A 14,039-nucleotide genomic window follows, 5' to 3' on the forward strand; every position below is an offset into this window, starting at 1 on the left:
TATGAGGTATTCACTTCTCGTTGACAATATTCTGAAATTAAAAAAATAAATTAGTATCTTAACTAAGTTTGGATGAATGTGCTCAGCGTTAAGATTTATATTCTAAAAGAGATTTTAATTAAAAGAATAGACATTATTCCGCGTCTATGGGACGGCGTATTTGACAAAAACGCAGTTCTAGTGAATAACTTATAAATACAAACCCTGACTCTAAATTTGAAGATAAGATACAGCAACATCACGATCACTATTGGAAGCAACGTCAATGATACCAGCGTCCAACCGATGCTCGCTTCGAACAGTCCATACGATTTTCCCGATAAAAATGTGCTCTGACAAAAAATTGCCTCCATTACTAAAACCTGCAGAGAATTTTACTTGACGTCTACAAATTTAAGGATTTCTAACACTGAATGTGGAAAGGTCCTGATTAATCACTTGTATGACTTATTCGCAGGGAAATCCTCGTAAAATATTAATTAGAAGTGCCCTTTTTTCGCGGCGGCAAAAAATCTACAAGCTAAACGCAATCTCCAGAAACCGTTGAAGTATTCGTGATCTTTGTCTGCCAACATTAACATTTCTGGCTGCATCTTTAGATATATTTTGAATCAATATTTGATAATTTAAAACACCTAACACATATACAAGCTAACGTCACTACAAAACTTACCATCAATATTAACGGTGCCAGTGCCCAACAGATTCTCAAGAAAACGCTAGGGTATTCTCCGACAGCGAAATACACGTCTTCACAGAAGGCAGTTTGCCCGTAGACAAAAGTGACCACGAGTGTAAGGACAGCAGCAATTGGTGCTCTGGGCTTCGAAACTGGCCACCGCATCAGGAAATTTAGGATATAAAGGCCACCCTAAAACAAAACATTAGATCAATGTTATACGATACATAGATAATCCCATCAATATACAAGTTTTGACTTTGTCTTTGGAACCCCAGCTGAGTACAGACGAATTTTTCTCTTTATATAGGTAAGCATTATACATTTGCCCGTACAAATCAAGCAAGTAAGGAAAGGTTATGCAATAATTAGAATCTGTTTCATTTATTACAAATGCAAATCAAGTTATCTTGAAATGTATAAAAATGTACTTACCTGAGTGCAAAGAGTTAAGATGCCGATAAAACAAAATAGAAAACAAATCAATATAAGAAACGCCCATCTTATTTTCCGAACAAGTCGACCTGTGAACGTTGATATTATTGTTTGAACTAGTAGTGCCTGAAATAGATGAGTCTTGTTAAATGAAAACTATGCAAACTTTAATTACTCTCATAGACAAGAACGGGGCAATGGGATCCTTACCATGGACGAAAGTGATAATACAAACAGAGAGAAGAATATAAGAAATGACCAAAACTGGCTGCCTGGTATTCGTGCTACGTAGTCCGACCAGAGAACGATCGAAGATGATGTTCCTGAAATAAAAAAACAACGTTCTTTATCTCATAATAACAACTATTAATTTACAACGTAACGTACAACATTTAGACTACTAGAGATACTTTAGCTTAGGTATGGTCCCAAAGCTAGCAAAATGTATGATCTCTCCGCCCGCTTTAGCTTTAGTAAACGAAATCATCGCGGCGCAACGGTCGCTCGCGCATCTATAGTACAAACGAGATTATTTTGAACTATGCGTAGTATATGCAATACAATTAGATAAAATATTTATATGTGGTTTTGCGAGCCAGATTAACCACGTAGAAAGAGTAGCCCCATACCAAAGGGAGCACCACGTTTGCCAACCTACTCACCTGGGTCTATTTGTAATTACCATAGCCAAACAATATATATACACATACATATTATACAAACTTAAAATGAAAAGTTAAAAAATATACCTCCCCAAATCCTAGTACTATTATCGTAATCCAGGTGTAAGGCACCATGCACAGCGCCAAGTATGAAGGCCGTGCCAGTACAACAGGTTTTAGATACCGCGAAAGCAAGCATGGCTGTGTTGGTCAGCTTTTGCTTCTGTTTGGGACAGTAGGATCCCAGCATTATCAATGTTCCTTGTGATACACACATCTGGAGAAAGGAATATTCGATCGCTTCGCGCCATACCTAAAAAGTATAAAAATCATAAACGTGCAGTTTATAAAATTCGAGCAGGTTTTAAATTTTAACTGTCTTTTAAAAAAACATAAACTAATAATTTTTACTATCTATAGGTAGGCAACATTTGGAAGAATAGAGGAATTGGTATCAAAACCAAAGTAAAACTGGTACGGGCAAACACTAGAGTGTTCCCTATCTTCCTGTATGCAGTAGAAGCGTTGATTATATTAGCTCCAGAAAGGCAAAGGTTCGATGCATTTGAAAAAGTCAAAGTCAAAATCGTTTAGTCTTATAGGCACAATGTAATTTATGAACGTCAAAAAAAGAAATAAGAACATATTAATGGCTTCTTATTTTACATTTTCTGCCAGTTCTCATTTCAAGGGGGTAAAATGGAATAGAAGAACTAGCAAAAAACTCTCCACCTCTCCCTTTAATCGCCAAGTTTTTGTAGTTAGGCACATGAGGGTAACATTTTTACGGTTGAAACGTCACGAAGATATGCAGCGTTTTTGTTGAAGTAAAGGGAGAGAACGATTGAGAGAGAGAGTTAGACTTTTTTTTGTTTTACACAATGTTTGTAAGGAGCTGCAACCGTTACAACATGTTCCACATGACTTCTTAAGTAATGAATAGTTAATAATACAAAAATACATTAAAAACAAAGATATGTCCATGAAGAGGAATGGTGAAATAGAAGCACACTCTTATATTCTAGTGGGAACAACACGCACAATGCAGTGCTGCCGGAGAATGCTCAGAATACCGTGGACTGCGAGGCGCCAATACATAGTTCTGACCCAACTCCGCAGACGGAATCGCCTATCTACCATATGCCTACAGGGAATTGTATGTTATATCGACCATACAATGCGCAATGGCGATGAGTTCGTGGTCGGTAAAACAGAAGGCAATAATAGATCACGTGGCCGTTCACCAACCAACCACCAAGGAATCATCGTCTTCAAAACTGTACACTGATAATACTGATCATAAGAGAAGCGCTGGACAGAAACCGGTGGAAACTGATAGTCCGTTTCAAAATCTTCATTGCAGACCAAGACCCCACATGAGCTGCCGATTAAAGATAGATACAGAGTTTAAAATTATTATTTATTGTTTTATCAACCTGGTAGACATGGGTAATTGCAGCATCCTGGCTTGCAATGCTTTATCCATCGTATATTAGAACTTGCAGTTAAAAACAAACCTGAAAGCCGTTAAAAAGAACTCCCCAGTCGCACTCTGTGAACATTCTGCTCGCTCCATTAAGCCTAGTCACGCCCACAGCGCACACAACTAACGAGAAATACGTTAGCGCGTCTTTGAATAATACCATCTAAAAATAATCCGAAAATAAAATTATCGACTCTTACTTTTTAATACAAGCATATTTTCAGTTTTATATTTCTTAATCAAAATAGGCAAATGCAGCACTACCTTACGTAGTAATATTAATACCTTACCATTATGATTAATATTTATACTACTAAATATTTATATGTATACCTTTGAATAACTGTAGATTCGTTTACAGGCTATAAGATACACCAAGATCCAACTAATCACATAGTACACAGTCAATTCCGGTACCACATTTCCAAGGCCATCAGAGAGTCCGTTTCGTTTTAAATTCAGTACGAAATTACTGCAAATAAACTTTATGTTAACTCTACAAAACAAGGATATTACTATCGGTAAGAATTGTTTCGTTTGCAAGATTTTTTTTTAAAGTCGCACGCCGTAATCTCTAGGCCAACACTACTCTTAAAAAAAGCTTAGCTAATTACGAAAATATTATACTGCCAGCATTAACGCGTATTTACGTTGAAGATTTGTAATCACTGGCCTCGCGACATTATTATATTACTTAATAGGAAATCTAATTGCATAGGTATAGTGGTATCTAAATTTTTTGTGTTAGTAGACTTGTTAAAGCCGGCAAACTAGACAAGAAGTACAAAAAGAAAAGAGAGAGAACTAACAAAAAGAAAGACTGCGCCGGTGTCTCACTTCCCTCGGGTAATGGACGATGTCTGGCAGCACATGGGGGATTCGCATCTGCAGCACAATGTAGCCAGGGTAGAAATGAATGCATGGAATGGACAGTTAACGCTAAACACCATGCACTAACAACACCCAACGATAGGACAGTGAACGTTGAAGTAATGAGCATTGCGATTCCAATGCCTGTAAAAGATATAAGATGCCTGTAAGAGATGTTTTGTCAAAGTTGAGTAAATTAAAATTGTTGCATTTAAAAGAATGTGTTGGCCATATGAATGCTGATGAAATTCAAGTTTTTGACACGTTAATTAAGATACCTATACATTTTGAGTAAAACTAGTAAGTGCGGTATCTCAGACATACAAACAAAACAATGTCCGGATAAAATCCAAATAAACTATTTATTACTGATTGGTAAGATAAACACTATTGTTGCGTTTCTCGACTGTCAGATGGCGCGAAATGTCTTCGGAACTTTACTTGCATTAATGAGTTCTAACCTAAGTTACAATCCGTACCTACGATGACGTCATATCCTGGTTCGCGCTATCAGTGTTTCCGATAGATAGGTGTTTTAATACAACTTCGCGACATCAGCCACTAGGCCTTCGGAACAGAGCGTTGCTTTAGTTTAGAATCATACAAATATGATAACAAAAAATTACCTCTGGCACTCGGTGACATATCCCAAGAGTTTAATACACCCTTTCTCGTCACCACACCCAATGCTAGCTCCAAATAGAACAATGGGTAGGCAAAGAATACACTGAACAAGTTGTACAAAAAGAGAAATGGCAGGAATCTTGCAAAATCGTGAAGATAAGGATGCCACCAGACTTGAAGAATTCCGATACATGATGAAATAACAAGCTGGCGATAGCTTATGTTGTTCGTCCATCTGTCTTCAATCTATAAGCATACATTAAAGACAACGAAGAAAGAAAGATATGATCGTTTAGGCACTTTTAAAAAATTTTTAGATATCTGTGCCATTATTTCCTAATATACAACTAGGTCATCACCCATGACACGACACGCCATCGACTTTGGGATCCAAGAAATTCTGGTTTCCGTACGATATTGTTTCTTTACCCGTAGCCTTACCGTGTTAAAAGAAACAGCGCACAGCCGGGATTCGAACCTACGACAAAGCGCTGCAAACATTCTCAGATCGCATCAGTTTCCTTAATGATAATTAATAAAGTCAAAGACATGTCGTTTTCCTCTTGATATTTACATTTATTGTTCGAGAAAATTTACTTTAAAAAATGCATTTGTACACAGCCGTTAGTTAACTGCACTGTCTAAAGGGTGATAGTTATGCTATAACCACTACGCGAACATTTTGCATATTATGCTATTAACATAAGTACATACATGCTATATTTGTTTTAAAATAAGTGTTGCTTGATTTGCTTTTTAAAAGAGGACCGAGAGTTTTGTACGCCGGCTTTTTTTCTCGCCCTACACCCTCTGTCTTGTTTACCGATGAGTAGGGATGCCTACAGGTTCAAATTTGATGACGTGGAATAATTGATACCTGTCTATCTTATATTTCTTAATAATTTGATTTTATTTTACATAGCAATAAAAATATTACTCACAAGAGGACCTTCGGTAGACTCAGAATCAGTTGATGATACCGTTTTACTTCGAGTACTCTGAAATTTTAATACAATGTAGTAATCATTTAAATAGTCAATATATAACTAATTTATAATTACCACAGTATCGCTCATGATTTCTAATAAATATTCTCAAAAATCTTAATTGACAAATGCATGTTTTGTGTCATTATAAAAAAATCAAAACTTACATAGAACAAATAAGGCAGCACATATGATCTTATTTTTTGACATTAAAGTTTGCGGATAGAATCTGTGAATTCATCTTAGTTTTCGTCCTGATCTGGTTACTTCGTATTTTGTGAATGTTTTGTGTCAATGTTTTGTTGTGTAAAACCGAAGTTAGCTATCGTCAAGTCGTTTAAGTTTTTTCTTTCATCGTTCTCTCTGCAAACGTTGAATAAGCCGAAAAATAAAAGATTTTTCACTCCTTATGCTAAAGAATTATAACTTCTAACACGTGTACATGTCTTCACTCTATCCCTCTATGGGTACAAGGCACCTTCGACGTTACTATTTCCGTAAACATCCAGGTTTGGCACTCATAGACGAGGCCTGGGAAGATGATAGTATCCAAAACAGTCTAATTACCTTTAAAATCCTATTTATTTATTTATTAACACTTCGTTACATTACAATATACAAATTGAACATAATTAAATGAAAAGGAGGGCAACTGGCGGCCTCATTTTGCTGTCGAGCGATTTCTTCCAGCCAACCACTTATTTAAGTGACCAATACTTATTTCACTTTTCCTATCCATATTGCCATTTCTTTCTCTTATAGTTTTTATTAAAATATATTTGATTTTCTAGATAAGTATATTTTGTAAACATTTATTTTATCTCCTTTAATGTTGATTACGGCTTTTCTCTCGTCCAATGACATTACTTTATTTTGTACACAAATACAAAATACACGCTTTTCATACAATCTAATTTATTACAATTATAACACATTTCTCATACACATCACTTTCAACATGTGAAGTATAATAAATAAAACAACATTGTAATAACAATATGTATATTTTGTAATATCGTGGGGCAACTACAATTTGGTCAAACAAAATCACAAATAGCCATAACACTAAACTAAAAAATGCATCTTAAATATAGTCCCTAAAATTGCTACATTCGAAGTCGTTAATTAACTGTTAACATTAATAATGTCCAAAATTAAAAAGTCATAATATATAATCAAAAATGATATTCAAAGCGGCATGAAAATGTCAATATTTGACAACTCTGAGTATAGTTGACATGTCAGAATTGAATGATTTTAGGTTATTTACAAATAATAATAAAAACATTCTTATATTACGACGTAAGAGCACTTTTTACTAATACAAATTGAACATTCGTGTCAGTCGATACTTTATTGCTTATAATACATCAAACCAAAACATTCCAATTTAAACGTATGAGTTCGTTCAAGTATTACGTAAACACTGTTGTGGTGTGTGTGATCTTTGATTTTCTTATTTGGTGATTACGTCAACAGTAATTGTTTACTTTGTGACACAAAACTTTGTGACACATTGTCTATGGCCAATGCTTGAAAACGAAGTGCATTTTCAAAGATTACAAGAGACCTACAAAAAATAATACGTATGTACTATTATTTTTGAGAGCTTTCAGTATAAACGGCAGTAAATGTGCTTACGTAATACTTAAACGGATAAATACCTATAGGATGGTATAATGCAATTATACAGGCGACATAATTGTATAATGATTATAATAATGAAAATGAAATTTATGAATCTTATGCATTGCAAGATAGATTCGTTTCGAGTTCAATAGCTCGTCTTATCCTGCGCGTCGTGATCGCGTACACTAATTCAAAATTGAAGTCGCTATCGCTATTGATATAATAAATTGACATACGCCAGAGTATTGGCGTATGTCAATAGTCAAAGTGTAATTGAATAAAAAATGTGCTTTCTATTAAAAATCTGTGCTAAATTCTTGGCCGTGCGTTAATTCGTGATTTGCAAACCAGTTCAATCTAAAAAATTTAATCTTTAAATTATATTTTGTACAACAAAATATGTTTCATGCACTATTTTAAAATTTTATTTTTATTCACAAACATCATACATGTTAAAATGAGAACAGTCAGATATAAATGAAAATATGTTAGAAAGCATATCTTAAGGCGCAAAACTAACCAGCTCTATGTATGCCCGCAATATTCGCATACAACTCCTGAGGGGACTTTCTATCGAACTAGCATGGATCTGGCAAGCATCCGCGTTTATATGTCGCAGTAAAGTAGTTAAATCAGAGAGTTAATTGAATATCTAGACAGTTAAGGATCAAGATACTAGCTTTCAGTCAGATACTTAAACGTTTTGGACGCAATTAAATCAAAATGCGACTAGCGACTTGGTAGAATGTCGATATTTAATTAACTGTCTAGAGATTTAATTAACTGTGTAATTAAACCTTTACTCCGACATATACAATGTGATACATAAAAAGCGAGTATGTAGAAATATAAGCTGCTGAAAATCAGTCCACAGAGTCATTTTTCCTTACAGTTTTATTTTTAATCGCTAAACTGTTTTAGACTTTTAAAATACTAATGTATTGCATAATACCATCCACATGAATCAACCTTCACGCGTCTAGTTTAAATACTAATTTGAGGAACTATTTTTCCTAAAAGAGGGTTTAAGTTGGTTAAGTGTTACTAGCGAATTGCTACGAATAGTAACATGAAAGGCAAGCAATTTGTCGAAAAACGACTCGTAGCAATAACGATTGGTAATATAGACACTACAATTTATCAGCGAAAGCTTTTCATTCTGAAAATATAATACCACAGAGTAGATAAATTGAAAAAAAGCTATTTATATAGCTTTATTTTTTATTTTAGTAATCGCATTTGTATATATCGTATAGGATAACTCGCGTCACACATTTGGTGCCTACAATTTAGTTGAATCAATAAGCCTTGAATCATTTATCTATTCCGTGATTCAGTTAGCTAAATGCTAAATAAGTCGCCGGCGGAGGGTAGAGGCGCCAAACCACCTGTAACATCTGGAAGACGAGACACATCTGGAAGGCTCTCAATGTGAGATTTAACTTCCGCTTTCACAGCATACAACTTCTGGAGTTTTATATTGTACTCCTGAAATATCAAATGTATTAGTAGAAATGTTAGTGCGGTAGTAGCGTTCTTCTTAACAAATGAGTTTCAACACTGAGGTCGTAAGTTCGAACACCGGCTGTGCACCAATCGACTTTTGTATGTGAGTATTTCACTCGCACACAATAGGTATAGCCTCATTTTTCAAATTACAAAAATATCACAAGTAATATGGAATTCCTCAGATCAATCAACTCTTGTCTCTATCTGACGGGGATTCCCCGTTGTTGTTTTCGGTCGGTGTATTCTGTCGCAGTCCCCGTAATAGTGGAGCGCTACAAATTCACGATCCGCCCATACTACGAAAACTCACTAAATAGATACAGAAATCTAAGACCTAATGAGTAATCTAAGACCTTTGAGTAATAAAAACTCACCTCAAGCCTCGCTTCCGCGTGTTTGGCAAGATCGCGTTGCGCTTGGGCGAAGTCCCTCAACATGCCAGCCACTTTCCGCCTTTTGTCGAGTTCGTCTGCGAGACGCAAATTGTATGCGGCGAGTAGTTCCACCGCCGAATTAACTACTGTACTAAGGTTTAGGGCTGCCTCTTTATCTATAATAAAATGTACACATATATATTTGGTGTCTAAATTTAACTGGATTGTGTGTTCAAAAATTGCTCAGGCCCTGTCAAAATCATGCCGTTACTACCTAAAAATTGTATGAATTTATCATGACTATCTAAACGCGCAATTCATATGATTTTACGTAAAAAGGATTTGAGGAATTAGGAAATTTAAAAAGATTTCTACTAAAGAATAAAACGTACTGAAAGTATCAATCTATACTTCGCAAATCGCTTTTAATAAATAGGTTAACACCGTAGAATCAAATCTATCATACTGCATCTAAGTATAATTGTTTAATCATGCGTCACACTTGCGGTGCCAGTACCCTGCTATATTACTATGCTTGATAAATATAACTGAACATTCTATTTAGAACTAATTGAAAAAAAAATCGCTAAAAATCTATAAAATTAAGTTAAATCCTTGTGTTTTCTAATAACGTCTATTAACCCTTCTAGATACACTCAAGGTACAAGTTACAAGCAAGATAACATCACAAGAATTTCTACCGCCTAACAATAAATTCTTCAAATTACGTATTCTTAGTTCCGCAAGGGTGAATAGAGGTCATTATTGCGGTAAATCTTCGGTAAAAATAAAACAATTGAATGGCGTATATATTTATTTCTGTTATAACATATATTTTACAGTATGCATATACTATATGTGTGTTATTACCTTCCAATTTCGACAATAATTGCACTTCGGAGACTTCCGGTGGTAGGGAGGCGATTCTTTCCCTCACTGCTTCATCGCTTGAGGCGCTTGACTCCAATTCTAACAACGCCTGTGAATAGAATCAGGTATTAAATATGAAACGGGATGTCAAATATCAGTAGGGAATATCTAATGACTCAAACGTGCGACCCTCAATCATGAAAAATCATCAAAAAAAAACGGTGTTTCTCCAATGGATGTTTTTAGAGGCGCAAATCTGGCAAACATCTCAAATGGGTCAAATTTGTCTCTTTTTCGGTGGAGTACTTTATTAGTAGCAACACTCATGAAATGTCAGAATTCTACGGAATGAAAAATCGGAGTATAAGTAGGTAGGATTACCTACTTATAGATACTGGAGTACTGGATGCACTGGAGGCAATAAACAATAAACATGGTTACCCTACAGTGGATAAAGGGATAAAGTGATACTGAAGACGAGCTTGCAAGAAGCTCCAGAATGAAGCTGGCCCTGATCGCTCCTTCCCTTGCTCTTTTCGGAAGTGCGTACCTGGATTCGCCAAAGAACCGCAGAGCTCCAAAATCAACGATTGTCAGTACTAGTGCAGACAGTCCAAGATGGCTCTGCCAGCAGTTAACCGCAACAAATAGCAACTTCTAAGCATAAACAGAACTAACCCCAAAACAATGATAGGGACATTTACTACTATGCTGGTATTTAAGTAGGTTAGCGTTGAAGGTAGAAAGCTATATTCAGTCATAGTACTCCTTAATGCAGTAATGAATGTAAAACATGACAAATTGTAATTAAAACCTCCTTTGGTTTTTTTAAATTGACTATGAAATATATTTAAATAGCTGAGCTTTAGAATATGGGATTTAGATAGCAGGGATGGCGATACCTTGTTGAATAAATTACATTAACGCAAGCAAGTAACGAAACCATAAGCATAGATATTAGTTTTGTTATTAAATCTAGAAGAATTAATTTGACCATAATGCATGTTTGGATGTTTTAAGAAAACTGGCATTACTTTATCTTCACATATAACTATTTAACTAATGTACACAAATATTGTAAATTCTATTTTAAAACAGTAAGTATGGAGTTTCCTGCCCATTCTTCTCCACATGAAACTACCTTTTGGAAGGGGCAACTAGAATCATCTTTATATTTTATTAAATGTTCAAAAGTACCATTTTAGGTGATCTAATTGGAATAAATAATTTGACTTTGATGTTTATAATTAATATTTATAATATGTATATATACCTATAGTTTTAAAATAATGAATCTACCCACCTTAATCAGTTCTTCAGGTTCTGGTGGGTCACCAGGAGGTGTCTTTGGGCTAAGTGTGATGTGAGTTTCAATTTTTCCATCCACTTCAACTTTGGTCTCACTATACCGTCTTTTCTCGCCCTTTTCGCGACTCTCCAACTTTGGTTTCTTCTCTGGGTCCTTTGGCTCTGTATCGATAGACTTTCGTTTGCTAACTTTACTTGGAATCGCATCGTTTGGATCAACTGAAAATCACAGTGTTTTATGAAGAGCTTGGATTACAAAGAAATATTTAATTTTTATAGTCTTTAAAGGTTTCTATATATTGTGAAGAAAATACTGTGGTTAAGCTACAGTGCTTGGCCAACATTTTTGCACCACATTCAAACTTTAATAACTTACATGTATGAAATGTTTTATAAGATAATTGAAGTACTATGTTTAATAAAATTTATATAGACAGACACACCTACTAACAGTACTAATTTATTGTATAATTTTAATTCTAATGTGAAAAATATATACTTAGACTAATATACATTACTTAATTATGTACTTAACCATAATTGCTTTTTAATTACAGCAATATTTACACACACTTGTTTTTAATCTAAATTACGAAGAAGGGTATTGCAAAATAAGATACATGATTCATGCTCTTTTAGCAAGGATCATTATGAAAGAGCTAAATGCTGAATTAAAGTTGTTGATAAACTCTGACAAAAATATGAAAGGTATTATTGTAAATATGTATAAATAAACACAAATATATTAGTTTCTAGGGTTGATCAATGTAAAGTGGAACTATACTTAATGTTAAGAAAAAAGATAAACTTAATTAAATATTTTATGAAATTACAAAAATACATTATACACAAGTAGTACAATAAAGTAACATCCCTCAATTTAATAAACTTGAAGCTTCGAAATCAATTAGCTTAATTTGGCTTAATGTGTCTCCGAGATTCAACATATGTTCTACTTTACTCCCACTCTCAATAACGACAAGAATTGACTAATAAATTACTTTTTAAGTATCCTATGTAAGTCAGAGGATTAAGAATAAGGAGGTGAAGAATATAAGATGGATGAGCCTGAGTCTTAGCGAGCATTAACAAAGCTCTGGTAGCAGCTAAATTATTGGAAGAATCCTTTTTTTATAATCAAGATGCCTCAATATCGCAAGATATGAATAAAATAAAACTGAAGCTAAATTGCTGGTGCAGCAAAGGTGTCAGGCAATTGACTTTGACAGACTATATGTCTAATAATAGTATTCAAGTAAGATTCTTATTCAAGTACATTACTACTACTACTAACACTAGTCTTAAATAAAAAAAATTCCTTTCTAATTCAGATTTTTCTTCTCTCCATTTAACTACAACCCTCTAACGCCATAAAATGCAGTCTCTTTACTGTTGTTATATAGATTATACACTGTATATTTATTATTTTATAAAGAAAAAACATTACACATATTTCATATTTCTTTCATCTCTAAACTAAATATAATAATATCTATGTAGGTAACACTTACCAGCAACTTTAAATTCTTGAATTTTATTTGCATCATATACCCCTCTCTCTTCCCATATACCCAATATCCTATGCAGGGAATGTTTAGTTTTTGTATTAATACCAGTTTTTGCCATAAGTTTAAATGCATCTACTAATACTTCACCAAACTCTTTTCCATATTCAGGACCTTTTTTCTTGCTATTTTGTATTACATCATTAGCCAGATACATAAATGTAAGTTGTTTACTATCTTTTACTGAAATAATTATAAAATTTATTTTAATTTCCATACCATAATAAACTAAATGATATAAAGCCTTACTTAACTTGGCGTAACTTTGCTAGACAAGATTACATGCTTATTACAGATGTTTATCCTTAAAGAACACCTGAAGCAGCTCTGCTAGTGTGGCTTTATGGTTGCTTTTAAAATGCGCACATGCATATTGTATTGTCTAGCTGAAATTGTCGAAGTGTTCACTTACCTTTCAGTAATTCTTTATACCATGTTTTAACTACGGCAGCGTGGTGTTTTCTATGATGTATAAGCCACAGTGACAGTGTTTGAATACTTTGTTGGCTAGAATTCAAGTCCTGCAGTTTTCGAATCAACGCATTTTCCGTGAAGCCAGCCATTTACTTCTTCTGTTAATATAGACACTTAAGTTAAATCACTTCTTAAACGCGTAAAATCAGTGAAAATTGAAATGGTTCGAGAGATAATCGTGTTTTCTTTTTGGTTTTCACTTTCCAGTATGCAGAATTCCAAAATTCCAATTGACATTAACAGTGACATCAATTGTCATTTACTCACTAGGCTAGGGTTTGCCGCTTGACTATAGTTGAAATATTTGATATGGCTACATTGGCATAATAGGCTACTGTAATATGTAGCCTACTAAATGGTCAAGATTCATTGAGGATGAATAATACAGATAATACTAGAGTAAGAAACAATTTTAAATAATAAATAAATGAAAGCTGCTAAAATGAGAATATGAAAATAAAATACAACATACTGCAATTGATGGCAACATTTAAAAATGACAAATTTAAATTTAAGGAGTTATATATTTAATCGTTAATTTTAAATGTTTTAAACAGGTTAAATGAAATAA

The 14,039-nt window shown here is 34.1% G+C and overlaps 2 protein-coding genes across 4 annotated transcripts; both read right to left on the reverse strand.

Moving 5' to 3' along the window:
- Positions 1 to 2: 2 nt before the first annotated feature.
- LOC111003723 (sodium- and chloride-dependent transporter XTRP3B-like) lies at positions 3 to 5,887 on the reverse strand. 3 transcript variants are annotated; one of them, XM_045630636.1, is made up of 12 exons: positions 5,815 to 5,887; positions 5,695 to 5,751; positions 4,756 to 4,999; positions 4,069 to 4,273; positions 3,593 to 3,731; positions 3,294 to 3,422; positions 1,864 to 2,089; positions 1,325 to 1,437; positions 1,115 to 1,240; positions 674 to 871; positions 204 to 362; positions 3 to 31 (listed from the first exon to the last, which is right to left on the reverse strand). In XM_045630636.1, exons 1-12 carry the CDS (start codon positions 5,827 to 5,829, stop codon positions 11 to 13), a joined length of 1,632 nt encoding a protein of 543 aa, XP_045486592.1. In that variant the 5' UTR covers positions 5,830 to 5,887; the 3' UTR covers positions 3 to 10. The 3 variants fall into 3 exon arrangements, with proteins under 3 accessions (XP_045486592.1, XP_022130073.2, XP_045486591.1); XM_022274381.2 differs by lacking the exon at positions 3 to 31 and having other exon boundaries at positions 88 to 332; XM_045630635.1 differs by lacking the exon at positions 3 to 31 and having other exon boundaries at positions 88 to 362.
- An 837-nt stretch (positions 5,888 to 6,724) lies between these two features.
- On the reverse strand, positions 6,725 to 13,716 carry LOC111003745 (regulation of nuclear pre-mRNA domain-containing protein 1B). Its single transcript, XM_022274410.2, has 6 exons — positions 13,407 to 13,716; positions 12,941 to 13,177; positions 11,425 to 11,648; positions 10,122 to 10,230; positions 9,252 to 9,427; positions 6,725 to 8,856 (listed from the first exon to the last, which is right to left on the reverse strand). The coding sequence occupies exons 1-6, from the start codon at positions 13,555 to 13,557 to the stop codon at positions 8,710 to 8,712; spliced, it is 1,044 nt and encodes a 347-aa protein (XP_022130102.1). The 5' UTR covers positions 13,558 to 13,716; the 3' UTR covers positions 6,725 to 8,709.
- Positions 13,717 to 14,039: the final 323 nt, after the last annotated feature.

Source organism: Pieris rapae, chromosome 13 (assembly GCF_905147795.1).
Source record: "Pieris rapae chromosome 13, ilPieRapa1.1, whole genome shotgun sequence".
NCBI classification, from domain to species: Eukaryota; Metazoa; Arthropoda; class Insecta; order Lepidoptera; family Pieridae; genus Pieris; species Pieris rapae.